The sequence below is a fragment of the Tauraco erythrolophus genome, chromosome 2, assembly GCF_009769465.1.
Source record: "Tauraco erythrolophus isolate bTauEry1 chromosome 2, bTauEry1.pri, whole genome shotgun sequence".
NCBI classification, from domain to species: domain Eukaryota; kingdom Metazoa; phylum Chordata; class Aves; order Musophagiformes; family Musophagidae; genus Tauraco; species Tauraco erythrolophus.
This window is the reverse complement of record NC_141466.1, coordinates 74,673,550-74,690,632: the sequence shown is the minus strand read 5'-3', so window position 1 is coordinate 74,690,632 and position 17,083 is coordinate 74,673,550. Positions and strand designations below refer to the sequence as shown.

Here is a 17,083-nt window from a genome sequence, read left to right as displayed (position 1 = left end):
GAAGCACATGTTAAAATGCAGCATGCATATTTTAAAATGAAGCAAAAAAGTCTGTGATGCCTTTTCACCTCACAAGTAATATATTGGAATATAGTATTATATACCTACATGCTGTTTGATAACACTTTTCATTTGCCTAATCATGAGGTTTAATATGTGAGAATACCATTAAAGTTACTCAATCCTAGAAACAATAGGAATAAATATCTGGATTTTTTTCCTTCCTTTTTTTGTGTGTTTGTTGGTTGTTTTTTTTTTCTGTGACACTATATTAAGTTTTACAGTTATCCAGTTCCTTTGGACTAAAAATAGTTCTTAGCATGTCAAGTGACTTTTCAAGCTAACCTCTCAGTAGGCTTTAATCTGCCTCCCAAGCTAGAAATCTTTGAAGCTTATCATGTTTAATTTGCACAGCAAAGCCCAGAAAAGAAGTAAAAGAAAAGGCAGGGAGGAAGTCACAGCAGGGCAAGCAAATTCAAAACCAGTCAGTCACATTACGTAGTCGGGTTTCTTGTATGTATTCGGTTCTCCACACGCTAGTTTAACCTAAAGAATGACCAAAACCAACTGTTAAATAAAATGAACTAGTGGCAATAAGTAGACCAACGCTTCTAGGAATAGAAACATAGGGCAAGACTAAGGTTAAGTATATCTTTGTTTATATAATATTTTGTTTGGTGTAATGATGCCACTAAGTATCAGCTATACTTAAAAATGTTTCATTATCTTGATGTTATCTGTTCATTGTGATGTGCATGCAATATGGAGGAAAGCCTGTATTCAGGATTGTTCTTTTGTTGGGGAAGGGATCCTGCCCCAGAGCACACGTAGCCTAAAGGGACTGGGAACTGGAATAGAATATATCCAGACCAAGCTAATCATCTATCTATTTTATTATTGTCCTTTCAGTAAAGATAGTCAGGTTAGGACAGTTTCAACACGAAGTGCTGCTGTTAACTTGAAAATGATACGCTAAAGCTTGCTAGGCAATTCTTTATTTTGGTGTGTAATTCCATTTACTAACTAAAGATGAATAGCTCAAACTAAATAAGTAAAATACTTTTACCCCATTTCTCAGTTGCATAAAACTGCTATGAAATTCCCCAACTTCCTGCCCACCATGAAGCCAGCCAGAAAGAGCCACTTACCCGAATGTTGATCTGTTTGTCGTGGAGCACTTTCTGCAGCTCCAGAAGGCTGCCCTTCAGTGTCCTGAGCTTCACAGCCAGCTGCTCTGCCTCGTCCTTGGTGTGAGCCTTCCCCTCCATAAGCAAGTTCTCGTTGTGCACAGACAACTCTGACAAGGCTACCACCTTCTGCTCTATTTCAACCAGCATGTTCTGCAGCAGCGAAAACAAAGAACCGAATTCATACATTTTCCAGCCTCTGTCACGCTGTCTGGCAAGATGACCTGCGGCCTACCTCACCCTAAGGGCAAGTCAGGTTATCATTGCTTTGCCTTCCATTCCCTTTCAGAGTCCTGAGGAATATGCTTGCAAATGTTTGCATTTGCCATTTCTGTTTGCAACCTTATTCGAAACAGGAAATTAAAAAGTTGTCTAAAACAAAGGATTTGTTGCAGAGGAGATGCTTTTTATTTGCACATTAAAGGCAATGGTGGCTAAGATGCTGGACTGACATCCATAACGACAAGAAACAGAGCACGCTTCTTTCCTCTTCTTTCATGTACATTTAGTGAAATGCTTCCTACCTCCTCCTATGTGTTGTGCTGGCTGCGTTGATAAGCTTCTCTTCTTACTATTTGCTCTTTCTGATTGGTTTGTGATGGACTTAAGGATTTATATCTAATCCTCTTTAGTCTAAAGAGAGACTTAAAGTGACAAACCTCTGGCATGTTTATTCTCGAAAGCTACTTTTCTGACATTCCATTAAAGACATAGTGCACATTTTGATCTTCCAAACTCAAAGCTCATACAATTCTTGCTCAAAAACCTAGCCTGACATCAAACGTTTTACTTTCCATAGCAACTGTCAAATATGAACTTACAAATATTGCTCCTGAAGGAATGTGTGCAGGATAAGATGGGTAGAGTCTCTAAAAAGTGGAAAAAAGTAAAGGAGGGGTTTTTTTTTAAGCTTACAGTATTAAGATTTTAAGAACCAGCAAAAGAAGAGCAGTATTAACTTTTCCACGAAGTTAACCATTCCTTTTAATTTTGACTTTCCTACAGATTATATTAAAAAAAATTACTGCTTTGTTTAAGTTCATGGGGTTTATCTATATACAACAAACAGCTCCCAAGGATAGGTGATGAAAGAACACTTGAGGCTGAGCAGACTGAAAATTCCAATAATGAACTGGTGTCGGTGGAAATTTAACTAGATGTTTAATTCATTGGACTTATATGAAACTTAACTTTCATTTGTCCTAAAATAGTCAAGATTCTTATGCTTTAACTCAAAAAGGGATCTTTCGTCCATCTGTCTCTTGCCTATCCTGTAATTTTAATTATAATGATAATACAGTTCTAAACTTTTATTTAAAAATGGAAAACTCCCACTAATTTGAGAATCTAGATGTTATGACTGATTCAAGTCTTGTTAATAAAAGTATATGCAATTACTCCTATTGCAGCAAAATGTTTTTCCTCAGTTGTTTTGGTATTCTGGGTTGATTAATATGAAATTCATAAAAACAGTATCTACTAATGATTGTACTTATTTTTGAATGTGGATAGGGATTATTCCTGAAGAAAACACAACACTGTTTGAGTCACCACTGCTGGTGGGAGTGTGTTCTTCAGTTGAAAAAGGAGGAGTAGGAAAGTACACTGCAGGTGTTTTCATACCTATCACGAGCTTGAGCAGAACAAAAACAGTAAGTGAAGTCAACACAAGGCTTTTCAAGAAAAACAAATCCCCTCCAAAAGTTGTAGAGCTTCAAATGTTCTTACAGTCAGGATATCTTGTTTTCCTACTGCTATGTTTACATGTGCTTTCTAAAGCACTGTTTGCAATCTTTAATAAGAAATGAAGAACAGGCTGTATTTTATTTCACAAATCATTGATGAAGTTAACTAAGCATATATGAGACACTAAGCAGGTCAGAAATTCTTTCCCACTAATATGCTGGCTCACCCCACTCAATAACGGTCTTAACATTAATTGTCCATGTTTGCCTCTTCATTCAGACAAAGCTATGCACATCCTGTTCATCTAAATGTTACCTGACAGTCTACCAGCTGTGCTTCCATGTCCATAGGTTCCTCAGCAGTAACCACAGCAGTGTCCAGCGTTGCTCGGGTATTGAGTAGCCAATGGTCAAGCTCATCAGCTTCACAACGGTACCTTTGAAGAGCCTGCTCTTGCCGCTGTTCTTCCAGCTGCTCATTCAGTTTTTCCTAGAGGTACAAATTGTAACTATATTTTACTTTTTTTAAAGAAATAAACCACAACAATCACTTTTAAAATATTTTTCTTTCTCTGTCTCTTACAACTTCTATGTAATATTTTTCAGCCATAATAAGCCCCTTCTTTCATAAGCTAGAAACCTTTACAAAATATTATTGCTTTCAGTGAATGAACTTGCTTTTCTGGTGACAGAAATCCTGTTTCAGTTAAGTCACTGTATTTTTACTTCCTTCAATGGGTCTCTGCTATTACAATCTTCTAAAGATGAGGTCTTTCTGCCTCCGTTTGCTCTTCTCCTTTGAGTTTCCCCACATTGATTCAGTTTGCTCAACTAGCACGGCACTGTTTGCTTAGGGAGAAAGATACATGAGGACATAGAGCTGGGAGTGGGCTGCAGGGAAAGGAGAGCAGCTTTGCCTTTTTTGGCAGCAGCAGGCCATTATTGTCTCTCAAGAGAGGCACGAGAGGGGTAATTCAAGGACCCAACAAGGTGCTGGTAGGCCCTTGGTGTAGCCACCATTGGTAAAGAGAAAACTGAAGAGCTGTCTATCTTGTCTGGACTCTCAGAAGATTCCTGTGCTGTGGGATGTGGAAGGACTAAGCTCCAACAGCTGCTGAAGCAACAGCATCACAGCAACATAGACTCCTTGGCTCCATCTGTCAGCTGGTCCATCCATTGGACAGACAGGGTGTGACCAGCAAGACTCACTCATCCATTAGTAGTCCCCATGAGTTTGAAAACTGGCTGAACAACTGGGCCCAGAGGGTGGTGATCACTGGCACAAAGTATAGTGTGAAGCCAGTAACGAGCCTCACAAGTTTGCTGATGACACACAATTGGGAGGAGAGGCTGGTACACCAGACGGTTCTGCTGCCATCCAGATGGACCCTGACAGGCTGAAGAAATGGGCTGACAAGAACCTCATGAAGTTGAGCAAAAGGAAGTGCAAAGTCCTGTACCTGAGGCAGAACAATCCCAGACACCAGTATATGATGGAGAGCAGCTTGGCAGAAAAGGATCTGGGGTTCCTGGTGGACACCATGTTGAATGTCAGCCAGCAATGGGCCCTTGTGGTAAAGAAGGTTAATGGTATTCTGGGCTGTATTAGGAACAGAGTTGCCACCAGGTTGAGGGAGGTGATCCTTCGCCTCTACTTAACACTGGTGAGTCCACACCTCGAGTGCTGTATCCAGTTCTGAGCTCTCCAGTACAAGAAAGAAACAGAGCCTTGGAAAGAGTAGAGGGGATTTATAGAATAGGATGGTCAGAGGATTCTTAGATATATCAGATAATGTGGAACTTAAGCATGCTGAAAATGGTATGGAACAAGGGGAGGAGATTGTACTGGATCTGGCTGGGACAGAGCTAACTTCGTCACAGTCTGTATGGTGCTGAGCTTTGCATCTGCTGCAAAAACCGTGTTGATAACACAGCAATGTTTTGGCTATTGCTGAACAGTGCTTGCACAGCATTAAGGCTTTCTTTCCAACTGCCCCTCACAAAGGCCAGTAGGCTGGGGGTGGGCAAAGGTTGGGAGAGGACATAGCCAGGACAGCTGACCTGAACTGACCAAAGGGATAGTCCATGCCATATGAGATCACACTCAGCAATAAAAGCTCAAGGATAGGGGAGGGGAGCATTCGTGATTATGGGGTTTTCCTTCCCAAGGAACTGTTACACATGCTGAGACCCTGCTTTCCAGAAACGTAGCTAAACATCTGCCTGCTGCTGAGGAAGTAGTAAGTTCCTTATCTTCATTTGCTTGCATGCACAGCTTTTCTTTACCCTGTTAAGCTGTCATTATATCTCAATCCATGAGTCTTTTTGTCTGCCTTCTATTTTTCCCTCATCCCATGGGAGAAGGGTGTGAGAGGCAGGATAGGTGTTCAGCTGCTAGCCTGGGTCAATCTGCCACACTTCTGTTCACAACACATCTTCTAGGACTGAGCTAAGGCATGCCACTTTTAAAAGCATACTTGGCACCTTGAGCCAAGTACATATGCAGTAAGGAAATTCAGACCTGTATGTGCAGGGCAAATCCCTCACACAAAGAATGTTTGCACAGCTTTTCTGAATGCTTAATTTTAATGAGAAAAATAATAAATGCATGTTAGAATAATTTAAAGAATAACAATAATTGTTCAGAGTCTCAAATAATCCAGAGCTGAACAGCTTTCAAACTCTAGTTATTTAAATTAGGTCTACAGAAAGAACAATATTGTCAATCCACATCCTCAGCAGCAAAATGTTTTTATTACCTATTCTATGTGTATTTCTACATTTACATCCGTGCAGTATTCTGAAAGTTTTTATCTGTGAAATCAGAGCTACAAAGTCCACAGGTTAAATTACAGAATATTGTCAAGCTATCACATATATTTCTTAGCCAGGACTACTGGGGGATACTTGTGCTATTGTATCAAAGTAACTATCAGAATCCTAACCATAGGTCAGAGTAGTATGTGACTCATGCTTTATCTTGAAATTATTAGTTAGCAACTCCTCCTACGTCCTATCAAGAAGTTTGTAAGATCCTGTATGAGGTGCAAGCTATAAACAGTAAGATCCCTATTCCATTTCCAGCTCCTTATTTTTATGTAAAAGTCATTTTTCTTCTGAGAAGAAAAAATCTGGTGCAATTTTTTAAGAATAAAAAAGATATTTTCTAAGGATCTGTTCACTGTCTTAGTCGACTGCACAGGACTAATGCAGCTGATGCACCCTGGGAACCCCTTGTAACCCGGGTAGATCCATGGAGCCAATTCTCACTCAGTCTCAGGATCGGTTGATGCTGGAAATTATGAAGGCAGCAGCTGCTGTGTTTACGAGTTCACTGCTGTAGTTCTTAGCAGTAAAGCTGCCCTACAGTGTCCAAAGTAGCCAAACTGTAACCAGCTTTAGCATGACTGGATTTCCTCACCTGTATAATACACACAGCAACTTTCCTTATGCTTAAAGAATTTTTTTTTTTAAAATCACCTTAGTATTAAAGGATTTTTGGTAAAGCTGGTAGACAAAGAAATAAAAGAGTGCATCTTCCATGATAAAAGTTAGCACGCAAAACACTGGGAAGATAAGCGTAGACAACAATGTAATGGTTTGAAAGAGCAGTTATTTCTTGTTTTAAGCTTTCCCCCTTCTCCTGTCTCCCAGTTTGGACAGGTGACTCCTCAAAAGGTTACTGTAGATAACATGACTTCTAACATCTTCACTCCATTACTTCTCCTGTGGAGGACAAGGAATACCAACGGAATCCATTAAGAAAATGTCAGTGACGATACTAAAAAGAAATCAACATTTACAAAATATGACTCCTGCAGTGTGTTTCCAAGTTCCTTCTCATTACTTATCACCTAGCATTAAGATGAGGGACTTGCTGAAAAAGAACAATTATTTATTAGTGAAAGAAATTGTAAGAAATGAGCAGAACTGAAAATGACTTTTTTAATTATCAGCATTCAATAGTGACTAAGGACTTTGGTGAAAGTACAGCTCTGCCAAAAGTGGTTCTCAAAATCTGGAATGTGGTCCAAAAGACCCACTCCTAGAGGTTTTTTCTTGTACCTCTAGTAGTTGTCGTTTTCCTGATGCCTTCATTCGAATCGTGGCCATTCGTTCTGCCAAGACCATGAGAGTGGACTGCAATGCCAACTGATCAGCTGCTTCTGTTTCCAGCGGTTCTGAAACCAGCTCCTGTGCTAACGATGTCCGAAGCTCCGTGATTTCTTCTTGTAACATTAAAATCTCATCCATCAAAGCCTATTTACAAATGAGAGCAGAGAAAGTGTTCGCTTCATTTATCAGTGAGAAGAAAGTATCGCAAGAGTCATAGGCTTAATATAAAAGCCAAGATGACTGTCCCATGGGAGCATGAGGAACACAGAATAGTGCAATATATCACTGCTGGTTTCGTAGAGTTAGAACTCAGAAGCACTGAATCCTGCTTTTAGATGCTTAAGCTAGGATCATGCATCTGATAACTGAAATATGGATTTCTTGAATTTCAAACTTATAATGTGCACAAATTCTTTTGGAAATATTATATATGCAGATTTATTCTTCCAGAAAATTTTCTGGAGGATATTTTAGTAGATATGGTGAAGATAATGAAAGAGTGAGTGTGTGTCTGTGAGAGTGAAATATGGGCATGAGTCAGCTTTCAGCCTGAAACTTAGTAACTAGACAAAGAACATCCAGCAATATAAGTAAACATCCAGAGATTAACTCCATGTGTAAAAGAAGTTCCTAATATCATTCTTATCTTATAAATCACTTTTCAAGACACCTACAAAAGGATGCTGCATTACCAGTGTCTTAGAGCAGATACTTTACTTTCATGTCTGATAGTACATACACACTGGATGCACAAGACATCACACAGTGCTATAAAAGCCAAATGTTATCCTTTTCAGGTCACAGAGTCCCTGCTGAAATGAGACAGCCTCACCACATAGTTTCAAGCTATCAGATAGAAGGCTTAGATGATTACAACTTGAACATATGTCAGATTGAGTACTTGATAAAGTACTCTCTTATTATTCAGAGCATCATTTCTCAAGATTTCCCTTAGGAGGGATTTTTGTGTGTGTGTGTGTACTTTAGTTGGTTTTGTTTAAGAAGGCAAAAATTGCATTTAGATTAATTTACAATGGATGAGTATTGGTTATGATCTTACCAAATTTAAGAACACTATAAATAGTCCAATATATGCTAGTAGCCCTGGTGCTGAAGAACAGTATGTGTAGGTGTCACTGAACACAATCTTTGACAAAAGATTTTGCTGAAAATTTCAATTGGACAAACTCTTTTATGATTTATTCTACTTTTTTAAAAGACTCCTTACAAAGAGAATTCCCACTACACCACCTTTAGAACAATGGAAAGTCCAGAAAAGCAAGACGTACAGTTAACAGAGAAGGTTCGTACAGCTACTGCATATTTTTACACCACTCAGCCATGAAGAATGCCACTATCTAAAACAAGGGAACTGAAGATATGCAGGTAATGCATGTTCTCCCACTATTTCTCACATATGAGTTTTTACCTGATGTTCAGCCATCTGGCTCTCTGGGCTTTTGGCTGGTTCCAGACTCTCATTTAGTTTGATCTCAGTGGTCTCCATTTTTGAGGATATAGACTGGAGTGTGTCCTGATATTTCTGTTGACGCTCAAGAGCTTCATAGAGGGTGCGCTGCTTTTCACTGATCTGAAGAGAAATGGAAGGTATAAATTTTGAACTCTGACATTGGATTTGCTCTTTTCTTCTGCTTCATACATTCCTAGGTTTACAAGACTAAAAAAACCAAAAACTTGCAACAACAGTTTTCAAAAGTATAAATCATAAAGCAAAACATCCATATTAAAAATATTTAACTGTTTAAACATCATCAGTCAAATTCTAGGTTATGAGACTGAAAGAAATGCACTTTAATAGGCAGAAAAAACTTAGGCACATTCTCATGCCTTATTTTAAGATTTTATGCACTCAAACATGTGAATGTGAACAATTTGCTAGACACATAGTTCTTAATACCCCATAATAGCTACTTTGCCTCTGCAAAGATTTATAAATTTATAGCATGTCATCAAAACTTTGACCATTTTCATTCATCACTGAATGATTATGCTGCCTTACTATGCAGAAACGTGTTAAGTTGACTCAGTATTTGGAGAAACTGGATCCTTAGGCCTTTTTTGTCCAGCATGAGTGGACTTCCCTGTTAGGTTATGGAACACAGTCTGACAATAGCCAACATGGACCCGCTGGAGCAGGTCCAGAGGAAGGCCACAAAAATGATCAGAGGGATGGGACACCTCTCCTATAAGGGCAGGCTGACAGCTGGGGTTGTTCAGCCTGGAGAAGAGAAGGCTCCATGGAGACCTTATTGCAGCCTTTCAGTACTTAAAGGGGGCTTATAAAAAAAGATGGGGGCAAGCTTTTTAGCAGGCCTGTTTCGATAGGAAAAGGGTAATCGTTTTAAACTAAAAGAAGGTAGATTTAGATACAAAGATAAAATTTTTTTGCAATGAGGGTGGTGAAACACTGGAACAGGTTGCCCAGAGAGGTGGTAGATCCCCATCGCTGGTAACATTTAAGGTCAGGTTGGATGGGGCTCTGAGCAACCTGAACTAGTTGAAGACGTCCCTGCTCACTGTAGGGGGATTGGACTAGATGACCTCTAAAGGTCCCTTCCAACCAAAACTATTCTATGATTCTATGATTTCTGAAGGCAACTATTAGCTTTAATTACTTTTATTTTTTCTTAATGGAGGTCTATCCTGCACAGGCTTTCAAACAAAGAACAAATCTAGTGTAATACAATATCACGACTAACAATTCTTGTTAGCACCTGAAAACCAAGAATTGCAGAGACGAATATTAGCTGAGTCAGTTCTTTGCATTTTATTCCTTACAACCTAGCTGATTATTTTGAACCCTCCAGATGAAGACTTACCACATTTTTCAGTGTTTCCCAAGAACGCTGCAAATCATCCAGTTTGGCGCTAGCAGCTGATTCTATGCCTGGTTCATAAAACTCCTGGGTGGCTGAAGTGCTGGGTTGAATTTTAGCAGCTTCTGTCTGCAACTGTTCAGCAGATAAGGCTTGGTAATAAGCAATGTCCTATAAGCACGAAGCACATTATTGCACTTTCAAAATGAAAGATACTGCGTAAGAATATCCACTCACATATTGCCCCATTGAGTATGTCCATCAAAATAAAACCCTCAAAGCCAAAGCCACCAAGAAACCTTCGAGCAACACAGAAAATGAATATTTAATAGTAGTACACTGAGTAGAATTTGGACCTTCACTATGATGAAGATTGTGGATACATTTTTTTCATGTTCGTATTAGCAAGTAAGGTCAGGAAGCAACTGTGGACAGACATGGAAAGGCTGGGAGGGGAGTGCTACAACTGGAAGCGTTGTTCTAACATCATCACAACTCTACATGGGGAAAACCCATCAGAATGGTGGGTTACAGTATTGTAGGTGGTACAGAATATCGCCCTAATGAACACCAGTACAGAGAAGGCAACAGAAGAACCAAAAAGGACTAGTCAAGGAGGTAAGAAAAATTATTAAGCACTAGTTTACAGTAAGCCTTCCAACAAACAGGAACTCTCAACTAACTTATAAAAGATTGTGGAAAAAGGGACCAAAAGCTCTAAGGAAAATGGGTGAATGTTCCAATCACCATTGAAAATTTAGGGTGTAACTGTTTCTCATCAGAACTTCTATACTTCGTGTACGGAAATTTCTTCAACTATTGCAGGTGACAATTAAAAAGATAACAGAAAAGGTAAAGTTTTGTTCACCACATGTGAATAAAACCAAACAAGCTCTGGAAGAGCACAGAAACCATGTCACTACCCAGGCATAGTCACCTTCTTGAGTTCTCTTTCTAAACAAACCTAGGGAGCACAGAATGCCCACCTGTCCCAGAAAACACTCCATTACCCAGCAGCCACACAGATACAGTTCTTCATGCCTTCCTCCAAGAATGAAGAGATTTAACATGTTATCTGCTTTCTGGATGGACATTTTAACAATTAAAAGTGCTGCTCACAGATCATCACCAATATTTTTAAAGAGAAGCAGCAGCCAATAGTGTATTTTACAGACAGCTCAATCACACATACTGAGGATGCCCGAAAAAAGTCAGTCTTTCCAGAGAAACAGAAGAGCCAAGAATGAACAGCATATCAAACTGTCCAAAAGTGTTAGATAAGGTACTTCTTCACAGGCAATAACTGGGAAACTCGAAAGAAATAATGATGAAGGTGTTTATGATGTCCAGGAACCAACAGGGAACAGGAAAGATCTTAGCACAGCATTCGGTACTGCAATTGCAGAATTTTTTACTCTTGACCACAAGTGATCTTACCAAGTCACGATGAGAAATTGCACCAGTGCAGGCAACTTCTCATTTTGACTTGTCTGCAGCTACTCTCCAGCCCTTAGCTAGTACCCTCTCAAGGTCGACAGAAAAGCTATGCTTCTGAGACTTTTTAATCACTGTTTCCAGAATAAAGGGCTTGCTTTTACAGAGATCGAAAAGCAATCCCTTTCCCCATCTTTTCAACTACTTTCTGGAGTACACAACATGGCAGTTTCTTTTTGGCAGTTTTCACACCATGGTAGTGTGAATCCAGATGTTCTTACAAGTAACTGATTTTGTTGCCCCTATAAAGGCCCTAACATCTCATGCCCAATTCTATGGAAATTAGCCAATGAACAGTACTCAAGCTTTGCTGTCAGGATGTAGGGGCAAAGGGGGCGCTAAGATTTCTAAAGATGCTTAACAAGGGCTGTTGCACCCTAGATGAGTTTTCATACAGGAATGAGAAAGAATGACTAAATAGGCTGTGTACAAGGAGATGGAAAGACATTTAACAGCGACCCAGTGCTGAAGACTTGAATCACAGGATCAGCTGTGACGTTCAAAGCTTTGTGTCAACACTTTAGCTTTTTCGATTACTCTGCACTGTGCATCTGGAAAACACGTTTTTAATAATGTGCTAAATTTTAATCAACGATATCTTTGGGTAAGTGTGAGAAGTTTTAGTGCTAAAGGATTCTCCTTCAGTACTGCAGCACAGATGAAGTGCTGGATTTTGCTATACATCAAAATAAACTGCATTGAAGGACTATTATCTGTTGCCGAAATACTATATACTATGAAATTCCTCAGCCTTTTTAAAGTTAACATTTTTATATTCCCCCCCACCTCATTGTTTTTAGAGGAGTTTCAGTACAAAACAAACCACCTAGGCAATTGTTAACTTCTGCCAGTACTAGATCTGTCACTTTCCTGTATTTATGGTCTTGTTTTAATCTATTTCAATATGTAGAACCAGTATTTCCATTAATATGCAGTTGGCTGGCACTTGGTTTTTATTTTCATTACTTGTTAGTAATGTAAAAATAGTGTAGAGATGTCTGAATTCAGACTAGCTACATTCCACCATTAAGAGATGCTAGGAAACCCGGATGAAAGACTGCACAAAGATTATTAGGGATGAATTTAAAAACAGCCTTAACACTCAGCCTTCCCCTCCCCAAACCCCACTTCGTAAGAGCTGTCAATTTTTTTCTGACAACTAAATTAATGTAATTCTTTACTTTCTAGAGTTCCTGTTCACATGTTTTTCTGGTACTTTGCAGGTGATCTTTCTGTAAGAAATTATTTCTCTTAACACTGGCTACTTTTTAAAACAAAAAAATTTCCAAATTAGTTTTACTGAGTCTTACTGAATACAAAATATTTTTACATTTTACATTTAAGCTCCTAATTCACCAATCTCTAGAATTTTTTTTTAACCAACCTTCTTTCCTGAAGTCTCTCTGGGCATTCATCATGATCAGTACTGGCAGTTTCAAAGCTTCTTTAGTTTTAATCTCACACGAGTGTGAACCTCAGCATTTTGTAAGTAAACCACTGCATTTTGGAATGTTCTTCCGCTTATAGTTTAGTACGTGTAGTTCATTTCGACATCAACCACACTGAAGAAACCTTCATTTGTAATTTTTTAGATTATTTAACACCAGCAATTTTATCTCTTTCAAAGTTCGTCTGCTAAATGAAAGATATTATCTTTCTGTTCAATTTTGCCCTAGTACACCACAGGTTTTAAAACTTGCATTTTGGTGTCAGCTCAGGGTGGAAGAGCATCTTCACTGGGTTTTCCTTATTATTTGAGTTGCTGGAGCTGGCAGCCTGGTTTTACGTTTTCAGAGGAATGAAATGAACTGACATTGGATTTGTTTGTTTGGAAGTAAGCTGCTCTTGGCCCTTTAACTCTTTCACTGATTAACACTGTCATAACATTTTTGTGCTGAAATAGATAGCTGCCTTTCTACTGTAAGTAAATTTTACTGGGAAATTTCTGATTATCTGAAATGACAAAACACTAGAAAAATTCTTCTCATTCATGATATAACTTTTTTATTATGCTTTTGAAGATTTTGTCATCATTCTTACTATCTTACCTTAGCGTTCTTTCTTATGTCAGTTTATGAAAACGAATCATTTATATTTAGCAACTTCCATAGCACCATATGCACCTTTACAATTAGTGGAAGGAATCAATGGGCATCTTACTCCAACTTCTCTAATTCTACTCAGTGACGCAACACAACACACTCTATCCTTTAAGTCTGCAGTAGTCAATTTTGGAAGCAGTCAAAAATGCAAAGCCACACAAACAACCACAGAACCCACAACATGATGAATTCAGTGAAGTGGTGGCTGTTCCTAAGGCTCATTTCTAAACTTCTAAAGCTTAACACTTTATGTGTGCCTTCATGTGCGTGATGCTCAATGTGCTGGTTCATTGCTCGCATTTTAATCCATGCTGATGTACACTTGTTCCTAATAGAAGTGCCAGAGCCCTCAGTCTTGATTTAAAAATCTAACTTCAGTGATTTCACTGATCTGCCTCATTAACTCTTAAAATAGTCTTTCACAGAAAGTATGGAAGAACAATACATGAAAAAAAAATACATGGAAGTTAATACTTGAAATGGTATTAAGTGGAAGATATCAGACTGTGACTTCAATGCTACAGTGCCAATGGTACAGTAAGATAGACATATAAGGACATAATGTAATGTTCTATTATGGGGAGTACAAAATTGCATTTTTTCTCAGGATGCAAGATTCCACTGAGTACTATTGAGAAAATAAAAATCTGGTCATAAATAGAAAACACTAGTGGCACGGAAGAGTTTGGTAATTGTCACTTAAAATTTATTTTTAAAAATAGCAAATAGCTGTAACACCAGATTTATACATTTTAAACTCAGAAGTCAATATTTGTATTCATTTTAAACCAGAGTCTGAAGGTTCAGTTAGAGATTAAGCTTCAGTACCCTGGAATAGGTAAATATTATTTTAGAGGACTAAATAAACCACCTGTGGAATGGAACCACGCATGTCTGAGATAAAAGCAGAATGAATGCCAAGAGGGAGGTACCTGGTTAACAGAAGCATCTGTATTAGCCACAGGTGAGGGAGAGCGACAGGCAGGTGGAGAAGAAATCTCACTGTTGGTTCCCTCCTCCCCAGACTCCTCAGTGACAGGGGAGAGCAGCGTGTGACAGCGACCAGCAGTCATCTGCCACAGGAAAAGCAACCCCAGAGCACAGGAAGAAAATTTGTTACCTCAACTTAGGTTTGACTTAGATTGAGATCAAAACAAGAAAAACAACACATGGCGAGAATTACCATGACATTATTTAGTCATACTTCATGCTCTTACATTTACCAGTTTAAAAATCTGGTTGAATTAGTAGTCTCTTTTACTTGTAATACCTTCAGTATGAACATTCTCTCCTGTACCCTAACGAATTTAAAAGCAAATGTATAGCAAGCAACTCAATAATAGCAAATCAGGGTTTGTCTAAATGTCTTCTAATACAAACAGTGCCACATACTATGGAGAGCTACAGAACAATGCAGTACTGGCCGCAGTACCCAGGCCTGGTTAGAACAACAAGGACTTAAAATATAATATACGCACAATCCAGTAGCAACATATTCTTCTTGCTTTCTCAGTGCTGTTATACAGTGATAAATCTTGACGTGCACTATTTTCATTCAGGCAAGAATCCCAGTAGCATCAGCAGTATTTTTGTAATAAGACCCAATTAGAAACAAACAAAAGCAGAGTAATTCGAACATGAGGCCTATGGCAGTACTTGGCCAGCTTTCATTTTCAACACACTCATCTGAGAATATAGCAGCATGCTGTCAATTATCACATCAACATTTCAATACAGGAGCTTTAAAAACATAGTCTGTAAAACCTATACACTGCAACACATTATGAAATAATATTTATTCTGGTTTTCTGTTATTCCTGCAATTCAGTAATTTCTTAGCGTTTGCTCTTGCATGCTGACAGCTACAAAAAAGCACTATATTTGCATCTTATTTGCAGACAACTGACACTGATATTTGCCTGTTAGATAACTTCATCCTTTATCAGCAAGTCTTGAAAACCCGTATAATTATAGCAAAATACAGTAAGGGGAAACTGTAACCGGTTTGGTTTGCCACACTCCAGTCATCTCAAAAGCAAAACATAGACGCGAGCTGCGGCAACTTGCTACACAGGAGCGTTGCAACGATGCAACAGCAGGCAGCTCAAACAGTGCTGAGACCAACGCATTCCTTACCATAACCACCGAGGGATGCGCGGGGTGTGCTGGAAGCAGATCTGAATCCAGCTCCTCCATCCCCTCGGAAAGCCCCTCCACTTCTGTCACCGTCAGCAGCATGGTGGCATGTTTTGCTTTCATTGTCAGCATCTTGCACTTGGAATTCAAAGAGGCAATTTGCTCCTGGTATCCTTTGATCTTCTGTGCCAGCTCCTGAGGAAACATTTTTTTTTTTCCCTAATGCAGAGGCAGCCACTAAAGGCCAGGGGACCCGCAGGGTTCCAGCAGCCTCCGTGGCGAAGGCAGGCTCTCCCCGCCGCGCCCAGCCAATACCATGGCAGCGCTGCCTCTCCGACACCCGGCACACGCCGCCGCGCCGGCTGACAAGCAGGATGCTGACAGCGGAGGGAACAAGTCAGGCTGCGTCTGGCTGCACCGCTAAACCACAGAGCCGAGAGCTTAGAAGCGAAAGCGGAACAGCGCTGCAAAAGGCTCCCTGCGTGTGATAATCGCAGAAGGGCGGGAGCGACCCCTGAATCTGACACGAAGCCTATAGGCTTCAGACTGCAGCAAAGGGGAACGTCTCTCCCTCTTCCCGTCGTATTTTTTTTTTTTTTTTTCCCCTGTTCTAGTTCAATGTAGCTGAGGAAGATGAAGCTTCTCCGCATAGTGCGTGCCAGGGAAATGAGGTCATGTGGTAACCACAACTGTAAAAAATGCCTCGTTCAGCTCTCGGCAGAAAGAATGAATTGTTCAAACAATAACTCACAGAGTCTAACAAGATCCAATGTGATATGAATGACCAGTCACATAATAAGATTAAATGCAGACTGGGTTGCTTTTTGCCAGTGTTTGGATAAGCTATATTTTAATCTTGTTTTGGCTTTGTGTAAGTCTTCAGAATGAAAAGCTGAGCTGCATGCAGTAGCAACCTTTCTTTAAAAAGAGCTGGAGAACCTGGCCTAAAGCAGAATATATTTTAAAATATTGGGGTTTATGGCTATGAAATGGTCTGTCTGCATGGCCAAACACCATCAAGTTTAGTCAGAGAAGAAAGATGGAAAAGAATAATTTTAGAAACTGACTTGTCTTCTCTCTTACCCTGTACTGCTGCCTAGTTCAGTGTTCAGCTTCAAAGCATTCGATTCATATATTTAAAATAAAAAATGGTGGAAGATTTTCACATTTCTATCAAAGTTACTGTTCCTACCTCCCTAGAGGCTCAGCAACATGACAGAACTTTGATTTATAAAGTGAAAACAACATTTGTATAAGCATGTCTGCTAAATCAGGGATTATTTATTCAAATACATATTTCTGCTCTATATCTGCTTATATTTTTTCAGCAAACGCTTTTTCAAGGAAAAATAGCAACAGAAGTTGTGAGATCTAGTAGGTATAATCAAAAATAATTGCAATGCTTTTAAAAAAGTAAACGAGATTACTGCTTCAGGTTGGTTAAACGAGAAGATTTTTTTGACTGTGTAACGTTTTCAGGAAACCATTTCCACAAAATCAGAGTGCAGAACAGTCATTGCAAGAAA

The 17,083-nt window shown here is 39.2% G+C and overlaps 1 protein-coding gene across 1 annotated transcript in view; it reads right to left on the bottom strand.

Annotated features, from left to right (window-relative positions):
* Positions 1–17,083, bottom strand: part of SYNE1 (spectrin repeat containing nuclear envelope protein 1) — a 199,047-nt gene that overhangs the window by 32,861 nt on the left and 149,103 nt on the right. The window contains exons 85-91 of the mRNA XM_086625933.1: positions 15,558–15,752; positions 14,354–14,494; positions 9,829–9,996; positions 8,418–8,579; positions 6,938–7,132; positions 3,189–3,362; positions 1,149–1,340 (exon numbers count right to left, since the gene is read on the bottom strand). Coding sequence (XP_086482059.1) covers positions 1,149–1,340; positions 3,189–3,362; positions 6,938–7,132; positions 8,418–8,579; positions 9,829–9,996; positions 14,354–14,494; positions 15,558–15,752 — 1,227 coding nt within the window. The remainder of the gene's footprint in view (positions 1–1,148; positions 1,341–3,188; positions 3,363–6,937; positions 7,133–8,417; positions 8,580–9,828; positions 9,997–14,353; positions 14,495–15,557; positions 15,753–17,083) is intronic.